This window comes from Canis lupus, chromosome 21 (assembly GCF_003254725.2).
Source record: "Canis lupus dingo isolate Sandy chromosome 21, ASM325472v2, whole genome shotgun sequence".
NCBI lineage: Eukaryota > Metazoa > Chordata > Mammalia > Carnivora > Canidae > Canis > Canis lupus.
Genome location: NC_064263.1, coordinates 27459015 through 27476499, shown reverse-complemented (window position 1 = coordinate 27476499; position 17485 = coordinate 27459015). Strand labels below are relative to the sequence as shown.

At 51.1% G+C, this 17485-nt stretch overlaps 3 protein-coding genes across 3 annotated transcripts in view; all 3 read left to right on the top strand.

The window, feature by feature from the left end:
- Window positions 1-17485, top strand: part of LOC112667492 (olfactory receptor 51F1) — a 133820-nt gene that overhangs the window by 48159 nt on the left and 68176 nt on the right. The gene's annotated exons all lie outside the window — the stretch shown is intronic.
- On the top strand, window positions 5507-7111 carry LOC118351763 (ubiquitin carboxyl-terminal hydrolase 17-like protein 6). Its single transcript, XM_049098657.1, has one exon. It carries the CDS (start codon window positions 5507-5509, stop codon window positions 7109-7111), a length of 1605 nt encoding a protein of 534 aa, XP_048954614.1.
- On the top strand, window positions 9771-16259 carry LOC118351764 (putative protein FAM90A24P). The gene is made up of 6 exons (XM_035703678.2): window positions 9771-9858; window positions 12185-12384; window positions 13461-13637; window positions 14116-14318; window positions 14770-14878; window positions 15534-16259. The coding sequence occupies exons 1-6, from the start codon at window positions 9771-9773 to the stop codon at window positions 16257-16259; spliced, it is 1503 nt and encodes a 500-aa protein (XP_035559571.2).

Sequence of the window (17485 nt, the reverse complement as noted above, 5' to 3'; positions counted from 1 at the left end):
CAGCTCCCAGTCCACAGGGACCTGGATGCTCTGGGGGCCAGGGCCACTGAACTTAACATCTCGGGGCCACCTGGCAGCAGGAGCGTCCTGGCTGTCCTGTGTCCTCCCGGCCTCTGCCTGTCCTGGGGGGAGCACCAGATCTTGGGCTGTGTCCCCCAGTGCCTTGGGCTCAAGGGCCTGTGACTCTGTGAATGGACGTAAAGTACCACGATGTATAATTTAAAAGCATCAGAGTAAATTTTGTGCCAAGTTAACTAATCCTATATTGCAAATAAATTCATAAGCCATTATAGAGGTTAAAGAAAAACAAAATATAGAAGCAGTGCAATGACGGGGAGGGAAGCCTCCGTTGGGCTGCAGCCATCCCGAGCCCCACGGTAGGAGCTGGGGAGGGCTCCCGGGTGGTTCAGGGTATTGCTCAGGTATCGAAGCCTGTTGCTCCAGAGGCAGGTGGTGGCTCTGGCACTTTGGGAGCCCTGATTGCAGGAGCCAGTGCCTACTCTTCCTCCGGGGAGGCCGAGGGTGCAGGTGGCTCCTCCTCATTGGGGCAGGGAACCATAGGTGCGACCACCAAATGCACTGACTTAGACTCAGGAGCCAGCATCTCAGCTCGGGCCAAGCCCTCAGCTCCAGCAGCCAGGACCAGCTCGATCACCTCAGGCCCTGAAGCTTCAGCAAGCCCCACAGTCAGAGCTGGGGTGGGCTCTTGGCGTGGTTCAGGGTGTTTTTCGGTGTCTGAAGCCAGTTGCTCCATTGAGTTAGGTGGCTGCTCTGGCACATCGACGACCTCAATAGCAGGTGGTGGCACCTGTTCATCCTCCAGGGCTCCCAAGGGTGCAGGTGGCTCCTCCAGAGCATAACAGTGAACTAGAGCAGTGACCACTATCTGCAGGGGCTTCGACTCAGCAGCTGGCACCTCAGCTCAGGCCAAGCCCTCAGCTCCAGTAGCCAGGACCAGCTCGGCTCGATCACCTCAGGCCCTCAGGTGAGGCCCTCAGGTGTTGTTCTCGGGCCGAAGCTGTAGCTCCAAGAAGACAAAGTATCATCACCAGGATGGACTTTCCATGTCCCTCCCAAATCAAGGACGCTCTTAGCATTGCTCAACGTGAGTGAGTGCAAGAGCCCTGGGAGGTCTTCCCAGACTTCAGCCCGTGGGGATGCTTGTATGAACCTACCCACTGCTACCGGCCCAGCTGCATGGAGGCTTGATCTGTGGGGGCCCACCCTGTCCCCAACTAGGCCACCCCCAGTCCTCCTCACCCCCAGCCTCTGGCTCCGCTGCATGGGGGTGTCTGAATTGTTTGAGGAAACGCTGGGCACGGTGTTCCAGGTGTGAGCCTGGCATTCATGCCTCATGAATTCCAGGAGCTTTGTGAGGGAGGGGAATTCTGGGAGCTGACAAAAATCCTCCCCATAGTAGTCCAGCCAAATATCCAGGATGCAGGAGATGGCCCTGGGGAGAGACAGGGGGGCACATGCGTCAGAAGACAGGGCTCCCTCACACACAGGTGTCCTGGGGAAGCACTGCAAGAACCAGGGCCCCCTGCCTCCCGCTTGGGGCTGTTGGAGGCCAGTCTTGCTCCTGGTCCACCTGCCACCTGGCGGTCCTGCCGGACACAGGCCTGCTCACTGAGGAGGGGCTGGCATGAAGCCTCTGTGCGTGGGAGCCCACGACCAGTGTTGTGACCATCATTGTCTTTCCTGGGGAAGTGGGACTCCCTCCTCAGCCTGGCTCTATGCCCACTTGCCCCTAGAATCCACCGGCAGGTGTTCGGGATGGGGGGCATCTGGCCTGTCATTGCCCTCACTGCACACACTGTCGCTCTGGGAATGTCCAAGTGAGGAGGGCTTGGGCTCTGTGTCTTGCCAGGCCTTGCCAGGATCCGCCCAGTACCTCAACCTTCCCTCCTGTGGCTCTGCGCTGCCTCCCTCATGAGGGGCTCCCAGGGGGTGTCCTTCCACTGACTCTAATCTCCCATCTCCCATGGGGTGGGGGCTGCCTCATCCATGAGCCCTCACTGGCACTCCTGAGTACCTGCTGTGCCCCTGGGTCCAGGTGCCACCATATTGGTGAGTGCAATGCTCCCCACACCCTCTGCTCCGGGGCCCAGGTGTGGGGTAGACAGGGGGTTTGGAGGGGGAGGGCATGGAGAAGGTCTCCCTTAAGGGTCCCAGTGCTCTCCCACAAAGCCCACACCCCATCCACAGTTCTCCTTTGCTCTTTTCCTGAAGGGCCCCTAGACCTTTACTCTGTCACAGGAATTGGAGATGTGTGGGGTAAGGGTCCAGCAGCCCCTCTGACCCACAGCCCCCTCACTGCCCTCCTGGAGAGGGGAGGCCCTCCTGCATGAGCAAGAGCCCACTCACATTTTCCACCGCTGCAGGACTGCATCGCTGTCGTCATGGGCAGCTACGATGCATCCATATCTAGAGGAGGGCGGGGGGCATCACATGAATCGTCCTGTGGACGTGACCTCTCATCATGGGGGCTATAACCCTCTGACCCCAGACAAGTCCGGAGCCCTGGGGGGCCGTCAGCTCTGTGTGTGGGGCCACGGGCATCTCCTGGAGAAGCGCCCACATCTGCTGGGGATTCCTGAATGCTTGAGGAATTAGGGCTCCGGCCAGGCCCATGGTTGATATCCGAGTGGGCCTGGGGCACCCTGGTGTCCCCAGTCTGGTTGCTCCAAGACACAGACCCGCGATGGACTCTCAAACCTCCCTTTCAATAGGGAAACAGGCCAGCTCAAGACCCTGGTGAGGGTGGGGGAGGAAGCCCAGGCTTCATCATGGGGAGAGAACCATGGCTGGTGAGCACAAGCACAGCCCCTCTAGCTGACCTGCCACAGGCCCTATGTGACTCTATTCCAGTCAGAGGAGCAGCCCGAGGGGCCGGGAAACTCAGAAACATTCCCCAGAATCCCAACCAGGAGGTGGCCCATCCCACTGGGCTGCAGAGGGTCAGGGTGCTCCCTTGGTAAACAGGAGGTCCAGCACCTCTTCGGTGCTGGCATATTCATTATAGTCATCTAAGAAACTGAAAATAGAGATGATGTCCCTGCGCAGCAAGGCGGGCAGCAGTTGTTGGACTTCGTGCTGCAGCACCTCCATCTGGGTGGGCTTCGTCAGGCAGATTGGATTCCACTTCCCGGCCAAGGCCCTTTCACCCTGAGGTGGGACAGATGGGATGCGCAACCAGCACTGTAGCCACCAGGAGTCCTGGGATTGGAGCACAGACCAAAGCCCGAGCTCTCAGTGGTTGCGGGGGGGTAGGAGTCCCCACAGCAGGAACCCGGGGCTCGACGCCTACAGCTCAGACACTTAGCATCTGAGTCTTGGTTGTGGCTCAGGCCATAGCCTCAGCATGCTGAGATCCTACCCCTGGCAGGCTCTGAGCTTCGGGCAGAGTGTGCTTGAGGAGCCCGTGTCTCCCTCTCCTACTCCCTGTTCCCTGCCTGTCTCTTAAACAAGCAAATCATCCAATAAAGAAATAATCTGAGAGGATAAATTTTCAAAAAAAATTGGATCAATACAAGGATCTAGTGGGAGAGGTTGGTATCCCAGGTCCCAATGCCAGCTGAGTTTTAACAGCACTTCCCTGCGTTAATGGCTTTACCCCTTGAATTTGACCACACATCCAACTCTTGAGGTGCCAACAGGGAGACCTTTCCTTGGGTGGGAGGGCTCAGGGTGTGGGGGCTGCAGGATGTTGAGTGCCGCTCTGTGATTTGGCAACAGAAGGGAATCACATCGAAATCCTGCATCAGTGAAGGGCTCAGTGACTGTGGGAACCGACTGGCCTTCTGACATGTGCAGCACATGAGGCCCCTGTGCCCGACCCCGGGAGGGGAGGCAGGGATGTGCTCCTTCAAAACCTAACTGCAGAGCAATAGACATAGTACAGTGAGCCACATGTCGCTTTGGGAAAAAGTCTCCCAACTCACCAGGACCATGCTCAAGCCTTGGGGAAGGTGGGGAAGGACCTCAGGCCAATGGGGGTCTCCGGGGAGCACCAGTACAGAGAAAGTATAGCACAGTGCAAACTCCTGGAGACCGCGTGTGATGAGACATGGTGTGAATCTTTTTTTTTTAATAGATTACATTGTTTTATTGGGTTCAATTATACCCCAAATAGCAGAATAACACCTTGCGTACCATCTGGTCAGTGCCCCCCGGAGGTGCCCGTCATCAATCACCTTCATTTTGTCAATTAAAACTTCCAGTTAAAAACGGAGATATCATAAAGAGCATCCTACACAAAATTTTTTTGGACTCCGTGATTACAGAATAAATATCCTAAAACATGGTGGTGTCAAAGATGACACTTTTATTCTCTTAGTGTCCAGTGATGACAAGTGAACGTCAAGAATTCAGCAGGGCCCCAGTGTTTCTGAAGCCCAGTCACTGACCAAGGCCTGGCAAAATGCTCCTGTTGTTCTTGGCCTCTGTTTAGTAAAGAAGACAAATGGACTTAGGTTTCCACCTTTCCTAAGACTTACCCAAATTCATAAACTGGAAAAGGTCATGGTCACAAGAAGGAATTAATTGTCTTGTCGACTCAAAATTTCCACAGACACTACTAATTCTGTAAGCAGAATAAACCATAATGGCATTTCCAAACCACGAGCCACCGCAGTGCCTTCCTCCCTGCATCTACAACTGCCAAAACCATAATGTGTAAAAACTGTGCAAGCCTACAACATACTCCAATTAAATCGAAAGTATATAATGGATATTGGTGTAGAATTACCTGAGGAACAGTTAAAATTAGGCATATAAAAACTGGATTTAAGATATAGACTTGCAGGAAAAGGAGTTTTAAAGGAATCTTTCCCAAAGCATAAAACCAGCCAGAGAATTTCTCTTGTTGTAGACCCGAGACACACCTAAGCAGAAAATGATATTCATCTAAACCTTCATAATCTTTGTATATTGGAATCATAGTAGAGAGAGATGAAGGTGTAGAAGCAAAGCAATGGATGCCACGTTCCCAAATAATTGGTTACAGCTACAAACACTCTGGCTGGTGAGGAGAACGTGTTCCTATGTGATATCTCAGCTCCTTTGGGAAAGTGATCTTCCCTGTCCTACAGGACTGACATCTGACACTCCTTGGCTCCCTTGCGGTTAGTCAAAGGAAAAGGACTTTCAAAAAGATTTCCTTTGAACATAGAAACTCTGAACAAATTCTGTTCAGAAAGGTGCAGGGACACTTAAAGAGGTTGAGAAGAATCTGAATGTGTTGGCTGTTTTCAGAGGCAAGATTAGGAGGTGGGCTGACCTGAATGTTCTCTATGAGAAAGGGACCACACCCAAATCCTGTAATCCAATCAAGCGATTCCAGTGGATTAGAGGATTTTGTGCCTTATCCCAGGGCCCAAAAGCCATAAAAGGTGGAGGTGAGGGTCACTATCTGCCATTTGGAAACTGGCTCAGTGAGAGAAGCATCCCTTTGTGACCTGAAGCTCCTGGTTGAATTTATCTTGTGGACACTGTTTCTGCCGACATGGAGGCTGCCTACCTCCACCGCTCAGAGGAGTCTCAGTTCAACGACTCTCCCAAACCCCAATCATGCTGGTCAAAGAGAGGTGGTGCTGAAGTCCACGGAGGACCCTCTCTGCCTGAGAAGACATCCCCTGCATCAAAGACACTCTCCTCCCTGACTGATCCTTTGGCTCCCGCATCAGCAGGGCGGCCTCCCACCAAGACGCCTCTGAGTTGGGAGGATCTTTCCCAGGTGGGAGCTGGGCTTCAGAACATGGGGAACACTTGCTACGTGAATGCAACCCTACAGTGTCTGACCTACACAGAGCCCCTTGCCAGCTACGTGCTGTCCCAGAAGCACGGGACAGCCTGTAGGAAGCAGACATCCTGCATGCTGTGTACTCTGCAGGCTCACATGACCCGGGTTCTCTGCCATCCTGGACGTGTGCTCCGACCCCTTCCACTCCTGCTCGCCGCCTTCCACACACACAAGCAAGAAGATGCCCATGAGTATCTCATGTTCATTCTGGATGCAATGCAGCAAGCATGCTTGCCTGAAGACAAGCCCTCAGACTCTCAGCATGCTCAGGACAGCACCCTCATCCAGCATATCTTTGGGGGGTACTGGAGGTCACAAATCCAGTGTCTCCACTGCCAAGGCATTTCCAGCACTCTGGAACCTTACCTGGACATCAGCCTGGACATCGGGGCTGCTCAGAGTGTCAGCCAAGCTTTGGAGCAGTTGGTGAAGCCCGAAATGCTTGAAGGTGAAAATGCCTACCATTGTAGTAAGTGTCTAGAGAAAGTGCCTGCGTCCAAGGTGTTGACTTTGCACAGTTGTGCAAAAGTCCTCATCCTGGTCTTGAAACGATTCTCAGACTTCACAGGCAACAAAATGACTAAGGAGATGCAATATCCTGAGTGCCTTGACATGCAACACTCCCTGTCTGAGCAGAGGGCAGGACCCTTGGTTTATGTGCTCTATGCCGTGCTGGTGCATGCTGGGTGGAGTTGCCACAGTGGACGTTATTTCTGTTTCGTAAAGGCAGGAAATGGCCAGTGGCATAAAATGGATGATGCTAAGGTCAGCGCCTGCGTTGTGACTTGTGCCCTGCGCCAACTTGCCTATGTCCTCTTTTATATGCAGAAGACCGATATGGAAAGAGACCTTGTGAGTGGGTCAGTCGAGGGAGGAATCGCATCTCCCGAGGCAGACCCCGCAGAGGTGGGTGAGGCCTCAGGAGAGAGCACAAGGGATCCCACTGTGAACCTTGCTGAGTCGGAGGAGCACGGGGAAGAGACCTCAAGGCAACAAACCACATTAGACCAGGGGAGATGCCTCCAAGAATGCAACCGACCTAAGCCTGAACTTCATGTCAGGAGAAGAGAAATTGCTCTTCCTGAGAATGCAGTCATCCTTCAGCACTCCAAATACAGACATGAGATGCCCAAGAATCATCCTCAGCAAACCATGGACCTGCTCCACACTGCAGCTGGGATGATCCCACCTCAGGTGGCCGGGGACGTGGCCAAAGTCCCGCATGTGCCAGGGAGAGCCAGACCAACCAAGAGGACGAGCAAGAAGGGACAGAGGTCTGGGGAAGCAGTGCAGGGATGTGTCTACTAACTTTATTGCACATGGGCACGCACGCGCGCGTACACACACACACACACACACACACACACGGTGTCACTCACTCACCAAACCCGAACACAGTCCCACACTGGAAATATTTGGTGTTGTGTGAAATGTGTGTTCTGTATGTATGGAAGAACCATCTATCTGGGTGTGTTCATGGGCTATGGCCTTCGACTGAAACTAGAGGACACTGACATTTAAAGCGGGTTCATTGTCATGATCTTATATTGGAATAGTGTGGATTCATATGGGGTCTATCCTGGAACCGGCCTCTCCTTCAGCCTTGGGGAGAGTAGGGGCAACTTGCAGGTGAGAGGCAGTGAGCAGTCAGGATTGAGAGTGGATATGATGCTGAGGACCTGGATTTGAAGTATATTCGACCCTCTCGTCATGCTCCGCACTTCCCATTGCTTATCTTCTATTTATATCGAAAGAATATTTGCCTGAACAGAAGCATGCGTGGGGCCTTGCCAGCGATGTGTTTTGGTCATTGCTTGGAAATGGTAAGAAAGGAATTAAATGCTTATTTTGGGGAGATAACTGCATCCAGCCTGATTGAATCTCATTGAATGTATTATGTTCCCTTCACTATCTCCTACATTAAGACGGCAGAGAAGGAAACTGACAGGGACTCTTATTCCAAGGGGAAATGCCCAGCCTCCCACTGAACATAAGTTTCTATGAATATTTTGCTACCGTCTGCTATGTGGCACCTCCTGCCACAGAAGAAGTGGACTCTGGATTTCAGACCAGTTCAAATTCACGTTTGGACCTGGGTTGATACCTCAGAAAAACAGTGCCAAGTTCACGAATCTAGCAAAATGGTTTTTGAGGTCAGGTTATAGGTGCTCTGTGTTATCATTCTATTTCTTACAGAAGTAATTGACAAATTGATTGTAGAATGAAAATTATCGCATGATAACCAAAAGCTTCTGAGTGTGACCATAGATGTGCAGTTGTGACATCTCATCATAATGTATGTTCACTCTGTATTCAAACTTGGACATGCCACCCTTACTGGAAAGTAAGGGACAATAGGAACTGTGCAGAAGAAATCACACTTTTTTGTAGATTTTCATGTAACAGAGGCAGATTAGAGATAGAAAGTGTCAAGGTTTCTTTCATGTCTGGGAATTTTTTTTTTTTTTTACAAACACAGTTTATCGTGTCATAAAGAGTGAGGGAACCTCTGTGTATGTGTTTGCTAGAGTTTCCTAAGAAGACCTGTAGGTATCCTCGTCCTCTGAAGACTGTCATAGGGAATGAGACAGCTCATGGACTGGGAGACTTGTCTTTCACAGAAGAGGACCCTCAGGAGGAGTCTGTTGGAATAAGGATATGTCCCCCTCCTGGACTGATATGGTGAACCAGCAATTCCTCCGCTGAACTAGTTGGAAATGGTCAAGTCCACAATGTGCTACGTGGTATGCTTTTGGGCGCCTACACATATACTCCCCCCACTACACAGACACTGCAGTTTTTCGTTAGGTATATATATGGGAATCTCAAAGGGTGCTTACCAATCCAGAATGTCAAGTTTGTCTTACTGAAATACATTTTCTAAAAAATGTAGGTAAATCATCCTGGCAATTTGTACATTGGTTGTAAACAGAAGTAAACAAGTTAATCTGAAACTGTTTTACAAATGTCTGAATTTCTGATTTAGAAAAAGATCCCATCCAGAGATCTGCAAATTATACCATGTTTTCTCCTAGAAGACATTTTCTGTACTTGTTGATATTATTTTTCTGAAATTGTTATGGGGAATATTGCATCTGCTTTGTTCATTTTTGATCTAAAATGTTATTAGGCAGTTGTGTGTTTTTTTTATTCTTAATAGAAGACTGCAACATATGATTTGGTGTGCATGCTTTTACTCCCCAGTATTTCAGATATTTGAAATAATTATTTTATTTCCAGGCTGGCTCCTCACAGAGGCTTCTTTGCCTGTTTACCCTGAGTGGAATTCCCGCAGCCACATCTAGGTCACCAGCAACCTAAATTCATATCCTCCCTCTATGGGAATGTCTCACTCCTACTCACTGGATTAATATAGGGGAAGCGCCAGGAGCCATTTAAGAGGAAATGCAATGGGACATGGGCACATTATTCTTCAGGGTCTCTTCAGTTATGAGGGCTCTGACCAGGAAGAAGTGTGTGTGAAAAATTAGGTGGGGGGAGTAGATTTGAACCAGGAGCACACCATCTCTGGCCAAGGCTAGTAGAGACACCTGGGAGGGATGACCAGGAGATGGTTGGGTAGCACATTGTGGGGACTGTGGAGGCTGGACAGTCAGCAGATGAATTCTCTGGGTAGGTGTCTGGAGGTCAATGCTCATCCTGTCCAGGTATCCATTAGTCACTTAAGGGGTTTCACTCTATATCAAGATCTATTAGTCAGGAGGACAGACCGAAGAATCTGCATAGCCTCCCACAGAACAGATTCCCCAGTCCTTTCCAGGGAACCCGGAATTGCCAATCCTGGATGCAGTTCTAGGGAGACCTCCAACCTGTTTCCAGGTGACAATGAGTTGAGTCCTGGCTCCATCAACCTTTTGCAAGATGTCAGGCTGGAAATGTTTTCACAATAGGGATCTGGGCTGAAACTGGGATTTGGGGACAGCCCCAGGCTAGATTCCATGGCGGTATGTGGAGGCTTAATCTGGGAGGCCACATTGAATCAGTGGTCTGTGAGGTTGACAACGAGGGTAGGTTCCTGGCCATGGTGGGTGGATGTAAGCTGAAGGGATTACTTGACTTCCCTTCCTGAGCTTTTGTGTTGTCCAGCAGGAGAAAACAAAGTCAGGGCTTTTCACAGGAGATATCCTAGGGGGCATGTGTGTGTCGTAACAGGTTTGAGCTCATGCAGGAGACTTGTGGAAACAGCTTCTAGGGAGATTGCCTCCTCACATGGGGAATGCATTATCCCATTACCAACTGCTCTAATAGAAGATACCACAGATGGACCACATCTTACCTCTGCCTCTCCACTGTTGGTAATCAACCACAGTAAAGGCATGGAGATAGGATCAATCCATTCCACAGTTATATTATTAAAAGTGCTCATTTTACTGGGACAAGAAACCCAACCGAGTGGTGATAAGGAGACATAAAATACATTAGCCTCCTGTTACCAGAGGGCGAGATGAGGAGGTTTCAATACAGTATTTTAGTTTCTTTAGCAGAAGCCATTGCATTCACTCTTCTGGCAGTGGACAGAGCTAATCCTGTCTTTAAAATTTTTAGTGATTGTGTGATACACAATTTGGAACCCTTATGGAAACAATACATTTTGTTGCATTCGGGATTGTTCCATTTGGAGACATCTAAGTAAACCAGTTCCATGTGGTGGCTCTAGCATGTTGGGTCTCACATGCCAGGGATCATACAGAAGCAAAGAATTGAAGGAAACATGGTACCTGAAGACTCCATAAACAAGGAAGGGAACTCAGGGAGAGAATGGAATTTTAAGAAATCCCACACAGAGTAAGAGCAAGGGAGTGAAGATACTCTGGTTCATAGACGTGAGACAGTAGTGGATAAGGAAAAGCCCCACTGTCAGGAAGGAATCCGATGCCAATTCCTTCCAATGTGGCTGCTTTGGCAGTTGAGGTGTTCTAGATAATGTCTGGTCAAGGGCCTTAGTGTCCTATGCTTCTTAACTGGAAATGAAAAATAATGTGAAACACGTTGGTCTCAGGAATGTGGGAGGCAGCTCAGCACCCAGCAGCATGGCTGCTGGGTAATCTCCTTGAGAATCTCTCTGCCTCTATTTTTCAGCCCCCACTCTCCTGCTACTCTGTGGTTTCTCTCTGGTCTCTTCTTGTCTCAAATCTATCTATCATCTACTATCTATCTATCTATCTATCTATCTATCTATCTATCTATCTATCTATCTATCATCTATCATCTTAAACAAGAAACAAACAATGAAACATGTTTGCATCTTTGCATCAATGTTCCCACATCCAAGTCAATTAGATCTGTGGAGTCCAGTGTTACTCAGTAATGTGGAAAAAGGCACAAGCCTACAACGTACTCCAACTGAATCAAGAGAATATAAAGGATATTGGGGTGGAATTCCCTGAGGAACAGTTAAAATGAGGCATATAAACACTGCATTTAGGATATAGACTCTTGTAGGAAACGGAGTTCGAAGGAATGTTTCCCAAAAGCATAAAACCAGCCAGAGGATTTCTCTTGTGGTGGACCCAGGCCACACCTAGGCAGATACTGGTATTCATCAAAACCTTCATAATCTTTGTAGATTGAGATCATAGTTGAGAGAGATGGAAGTGCAGAAGCAAAGCATGGACACCATATACCCCAAATAATTGGTTACAGCCTCAAAGCCTCTGACTGGTGAGGAGAAGGCGTTCCCCTGGGATACCTGAGCTCCTTTGGGAAAGAGATCTTCCCTGTTCTAGAGCACTAACGTCTAACTCTCCTTCGCTCACTTGAAGTTACTCAAGAAGAAAAAGGACATTCATAAAGGTATCCATTCAACATGGAAACTCGGATCAAATTCTGTTCAGAAAGGTGCAGGGGCTGCTGTTAGGGAGGTTGAGAAAGACCTGAAGGTGCTGTCTGTTGAGGGAGGCAAGATGAGGAGGTGGGCTGGCCTGATAGGTCTCTATGAGAAAGGGACCACTCCCAAATCCCTTAATCCAATCAAGTGATTAGTGCCGATTGGAAGCTTTTGCTCTTTATGATATTTCAGTTTTTAACTGAAAGTTAATTGACAAAAAGGATATTACATTATGAATAACCTCAAAGTGTGACCCCATTCTTATTGCTATTAGCTCTAAATTGAGCAGAAGTGCTGGCAAAATACAAATAGTTCAGGAACCGTGAGTCCTGAGGTTAATTCCCACGCTGAAATATACCAATATAATTTCACTTGCAGAAATTTTGGTATCCACCAAATCCGCATGGACCTACATCTCCATTCACACCCAGACACACACACACACAGGCACACACACAGAGTCATAGAAATCTTTCTCATGAGGGCATCATTAGCTTCCTTGCAGCTGCTGATTGGCTCAAACCCTGCTGCAGCTAAGAGGATTAGATGGATGTCTTTCAAGTGGTTGAAACGTCACGTGACCTCGGAGCAGTATAAAAGTCAGGGAGCAACGGAAGTGGCCATTCCTCACCATCCCTCTCTCCCACGAGACACACCGTCTCCTGCAGTGGAGCCTGTCCAGGACCTTTCCCAGCATCTCCTGACAGGCGTGAGGACCACAGTTGCACTTCAGGTGAGTTTTCGGACCACTGGTCCTACCTTTCCTGAGCGAATAATGGGACAGTGAGGAAATGGTGGAGGGATTGGCCCTTCCTCCATGGGTTAAGGACTCTTTCTGGTCTAACATGTTCTAAGAGCAGGGACTGAGCCAAGGCATGGCTGTGAATGCCCAGGACACCCGGAGGTTCCAATGCCAATGGAATGGGGCCTCGAGTGTCACATTGGTGTGGGGTGGTAGACGAGCAGGGACAGAAGGCCTGTAAATGTCTCAGTGGGCACTGCAGACCTAGAGAAGACACAGGATCAGGGCGCCTGCGCAGCTCCATTGTTTCAGGGTCTGACTTGGGTCGGGTCATGATCTCAGGCTCTGGAGATGAATCCAGGCGCTCACTGGGTTTCCTGCCCAGGGAGTGTCTGCTTCTCCCTCTGTCCATACAGCTCAGGTGATCACTCTCCCTTACACACACACACACACACACACACACACACACACACTCTCTCTCTCTCTCCCATAAATAACTGACTTTTTTTCAATAGAAGAATTACCTGGTTCGCAAGGTGAAAAGAAATTCACTTCCCAAAGTTTCGATGGCAGTTAATTAGGGGCACTGCCACGAACACATGGAATGGAAGTGCTCAGATGGGCAGCTTCCCATCGAGTAGAGGGGAATGTGTTTTCCCAGTGTATCTGGACTTAACTATGGCTTCCTCTGGCGTCCCAAGGGGCATTCAGATATGAGAGAGGGAAGCCCACTTTCCCGATGCTTTTGCCTTTTGCGTGCTCCATGGTGGATCCCACTGGGCCTCAATCGGGAGAGGTCTCGTCCCTGGTTTTGTTTCCACAGGGGATTTGGAGAGACTTAATGATAGTGTCAACAAGAGTCCCTGAGCCTCCAGGGTGGGCTTCCTCAGAGCGGGGATGTGGCTTGGCCAGGAGGGTGTAGACAGGAAGGAGGAAAGAGAAGAGACAGTGGGAATTGTGTGTTTGGCACAAATGTCCTGACACTCGCTAATGCCTCCTTGGTAAGACGGTACAGGGAGGAGGCCGATGTCATGGTGAATAGGACTCACTTGTTTCTTTTGCCTCAGGCTACCCGAAACCCATCCCCGAAGCAGACTGACTTGTCCCTCCAGGACGTGGGACTGATGGCGGCGCGTCACAGCCAGCTTGGGCCCAACAGACCCTTGAGAGCCCAGAAGGGCAAGAGGCCACAGACAGCAGGACTGGCCCTCAGAGTTCCCAGACCAGAGGAGGAGGATCCCAGGGTAAGTGTGGAGGCTGGCATGGGTTTTGAAGCAGGAGCTCTGCCAGGAGTCTTGAGACAGGCTAGGCTCCCAGAAGATCATGGCCCAGACTCAGTTGTCCAATGTGACATGGGCAGGAAATGCCCCAGGCTACACATTGGGACACTCAGAGGCTCTGAGCATCAGCCCCAGGGCACCATAAGATCAGATTCAGCCTTCAGATTAAGATTCCCGAATCTTAATCTTAATGATGCTTCCACCTGTCTTCAACCTGACACCTCCAATGCCTTCTCCCCTCCCCTCCCCTCCCCTCCCCTTTCCATGGGCTGTGGAGGAAGCATCCTGAGGTCTTCACTATGCTGGCACCTCACTAGCCAGATAGGATGTCCCCTGTCCTCAACCCATGTGCCACACCCTGAGGATGGCCTCCCATTGGTGTGCTTGGCAGGTTCACTGGCATTTGAATGGATGCACTGACTCCTCCCCCTTCCTCCCCCAGGTAAAGTGCAGGGACTGTGGGGCCTTTGGACACAAGGCATCAAGCACCAGATGCCCCATAAAACACTGGGGCGCAACCCTCATTCCCGTGGCCTTGGGCTCCAGGAGGCTGAAGGAGAACGTGGAGCCGTGGAGTCAGCGGGACCAGCGGCACCAGGCTGGGCTGTTGAACCAGGCTGAGAGGGAGAAAGTAGAGAGACGAAGGTGAGTAATGGGGCTTGCTGACCCGAATGCCAGGGATGAGACCGACAGACACCGTGTCTGTGCGCATGCACACTGTGTGCCCTGCAGCGTGCGGGCAGAGTCAGGAGAGGCGAGGCAGGCAGAGGAGCTCCCAGGCTAACAGGGACCACATTTGGCTGATGGTGCTGTCCTTGCTGACTTGGCGTGGGGTTTTGTGGCTGGAGCAGTGTGCCTGCACCAGTGAATGTATGGAGCTTGGCACAATATAAGGCAAACTCTCTCATAGGCTCTGAATGAGAGAAACTGCCTGGACGACCTGGTGGGCTCACTTTAGTCAGGGTGAGGGGCAGGCGTGGGCGTCAAATGGCGGAGTAGGGAAAAGACCATGTTGGCCCAAGCCCGGACCTGGTGTCCAGCTGGAAGACAGGGAAGGGAGTTCCTTCTCCTTTCCATGCTTTGATTTCTTGTGCAGGCAAGAAGCCGAGCAGAGGAAGGCCCTGCTCCAGAGGTTCCCCAGGAGACCCCGAGAGGGGCAGAAGCGCACCTGGAAGGAAGGCACAGAATCTTGTGACTATGTGAGGGTGAGTGTGCGCTGCTTCCCGGCTGCTGTGCTCTGTGGGGCACTCGCTGGGCTCCATTGGCCTCCTGGGGGAGGGCGGGGCTCCACTTCCACTCTGACCAGGGGCAGTTGAGTGGCCCGGTCTTTGCACCCATTTTTCCCTTGGTGCCCATGATGTTGCCTTATGCCTTGAATGTGTGCGAACAGTGGGTTTGTTGACATGTGAAGGTCATTGGCGGACACTCCTGGAACACATGCCATCCTTAGAGAAGAACAAGCCGCTGTCCTTCCTGACACATTCCCCCACTGCCCATCCCTCCTCAGGAGCTGCCACTGTGACCCTCCAGCAGCAGGACTCCTATAGCCTCGTGAGCAGAGTGGATGGAAGAGCTGGTCCAATGGAGGAAGCATCGATGTGAGGCTAAAATTTGTGTGTTCCTCCCCGATGTCAAAAGTGCATCAGCAGCATCCAGTCATGCCTTTGTTCCGGACCAGCCCTGGAGCCGGATTCCCTACTTGTAGGTCAACAGATCCCATCTCTTTCTTTCCCTGTTCTGGGGGAGGGGGTGGTTCAGAAGGTCTTAGGCATTTGTTGGTTTCTTTCTTTCCTGAATGTTCCTTTTGCCTTGGTGCCGAGGCCACACTCATGGTGTCCCGTGTGTTCTCTTTTCCCACAGCGTCCACACATGCCGATGCCCGTCTACACCACCAGGAGGCCTTCTATCCCTGAGCCTTCCCTGCTGACGGAGGCACGTACTGAGAACCCTGACGTGCGTGTCCGGTCTCATTCCACATCTCCTCTCAGTAGCCCTAAAGTCAGCCTCAGCCCACCTAGTGGACCTCCTGGTGTCCAGGAAATGCCGGTTGCTGACACACCTCAGCCGGCACGCCAACCCTGTGTCAGGGCTGATAGCCTGGTTGTGCAGCAGAGAGCCAAGAGGCCCTTCCCAGTCTCCCTCGAAGATCCCCAGGCTGGCACCAAGGTCCATGGGCTGGGACACACCCAGGCACCACCCAAGTATCCTGAGGAGAACACCTGTCCCGCTGTCAGCAACGCATTGGCAGACAATTCCCAAATGGCCCTCCAGACTCCAGGCAAGAACTGTGCCCAGATGCCCCTAGACAGGACCCAGAACCCCCGAAAGAAAGCGCGATGGAGCCCCACCCAGCACACCCCCAGGAGCATCCAGGGAGCCCACCTGGGGATTTCGGGGAGTCTATGTCCTCCAGGAAGCATATGTGCACGTGGATGCACAGCCGTGCCCCCGCAGACCCGGAAGACACCTGCCCTCCTGCCAAGCAGGGGCACCCGGCCCACACCTGCCACACCTCACCTGGAAACGCTGCGGCCGTGCACCGTCCCCCACGGCCGCCCTCTGTGCTGGCCCCCACTCAGCCCCTGAGAATGGTCTTCACCAGATTGGACAGAAGCTGCTGGAGCTCCAGGTTCCTAGCAGCTCCCTCATTCCTTCCTCCCGAGAAGCCAGGCCCTGCTCAGGGCCTTCCTGCCACCCAGATGTCGGATGGAGCCTGTGACTATGTCCCCTGGAGTATCCTCCACGATGACCTACAGGTGTCCTCATCCTCAGAAGACACTGAGAGCGAATGAGCCAGCTCCTGGCCTCGGACACTTGTCCTCCACCCCACTGCACCCTGACGGGGTGTCTGTGGACCTGAGGACGTGGTCCACTCCTGGACTGATGTGGGGATTCGGCGCTTGCTCAGCTGCATTGCATGGAATATTTCAGGCCCACAGGGTCCTGCCTCTCATGTTTCTGGGGGCCGTGCTCAGATGCCCACCCCTCAACAGACACACTGTACTGTTCTTTAGGGAAATCCATGGGCTGTGGCAAAGGCTAGTCTTCCCTGTGGAATGTCAAGTTGTTCTTCTGGAAATACATTATCTGTGAAATGGAGGGAGATTTGAGTGAGCACTTGTCACTCCAATGGAAATAAAATCTAAGATGTTAAGCTCTCTTTGGTTTACGCATGTCTGCATTTGGGGATTCAGCATGGCGTACCCACTGTGTGCTCTGCAAATGGATGCCGTATTCTCTCCTGACATGAGTTTTTCTTGACTCTCTGGTGGTAGCTTTGTGGGATTTCTGATGGGCAATATTTCACCCATGTAGTTCATTTTTGTTCTTGAATGTTACCTTCGAGTCGTGTGTAGTGTTTTATTTCCCTTAATAAAATGTTAGCACCAATGAATAGTGTGCATGTCTTTCTTTTGATTTTGTTTTGTGGGGTTTTGTTGTTGTTATTGTTGTTGTTGTTGTTGTTGTTGTTTTTCAGCATTTCTGAACCTCTCTATAGTTATTTTAATTCCTCCAGCCTTAATTACCTGAGAAGAGACAGCAGCATGTTATGACCGGGGGATTCTTAGACATCGAGGGTCTAGGGTACACCCAGCTCTCCTGCATGAAGAGCTGTATAGGGAACATTGATCCCCATGCATCCTGTGTGGGTGCCATGTGCACTGCAAGGGGCCAGGGTCACACGTTGGTCTATAAGGGGATGAGTTGGTGGTTTCCCTCTATGCATATTCTGGAACCCACTTCAATGTTGGATCATGATGACTCCTTTCTGAGGCCTCGGCATGGAGATTTTTCACCCTCAAGATGCTTTA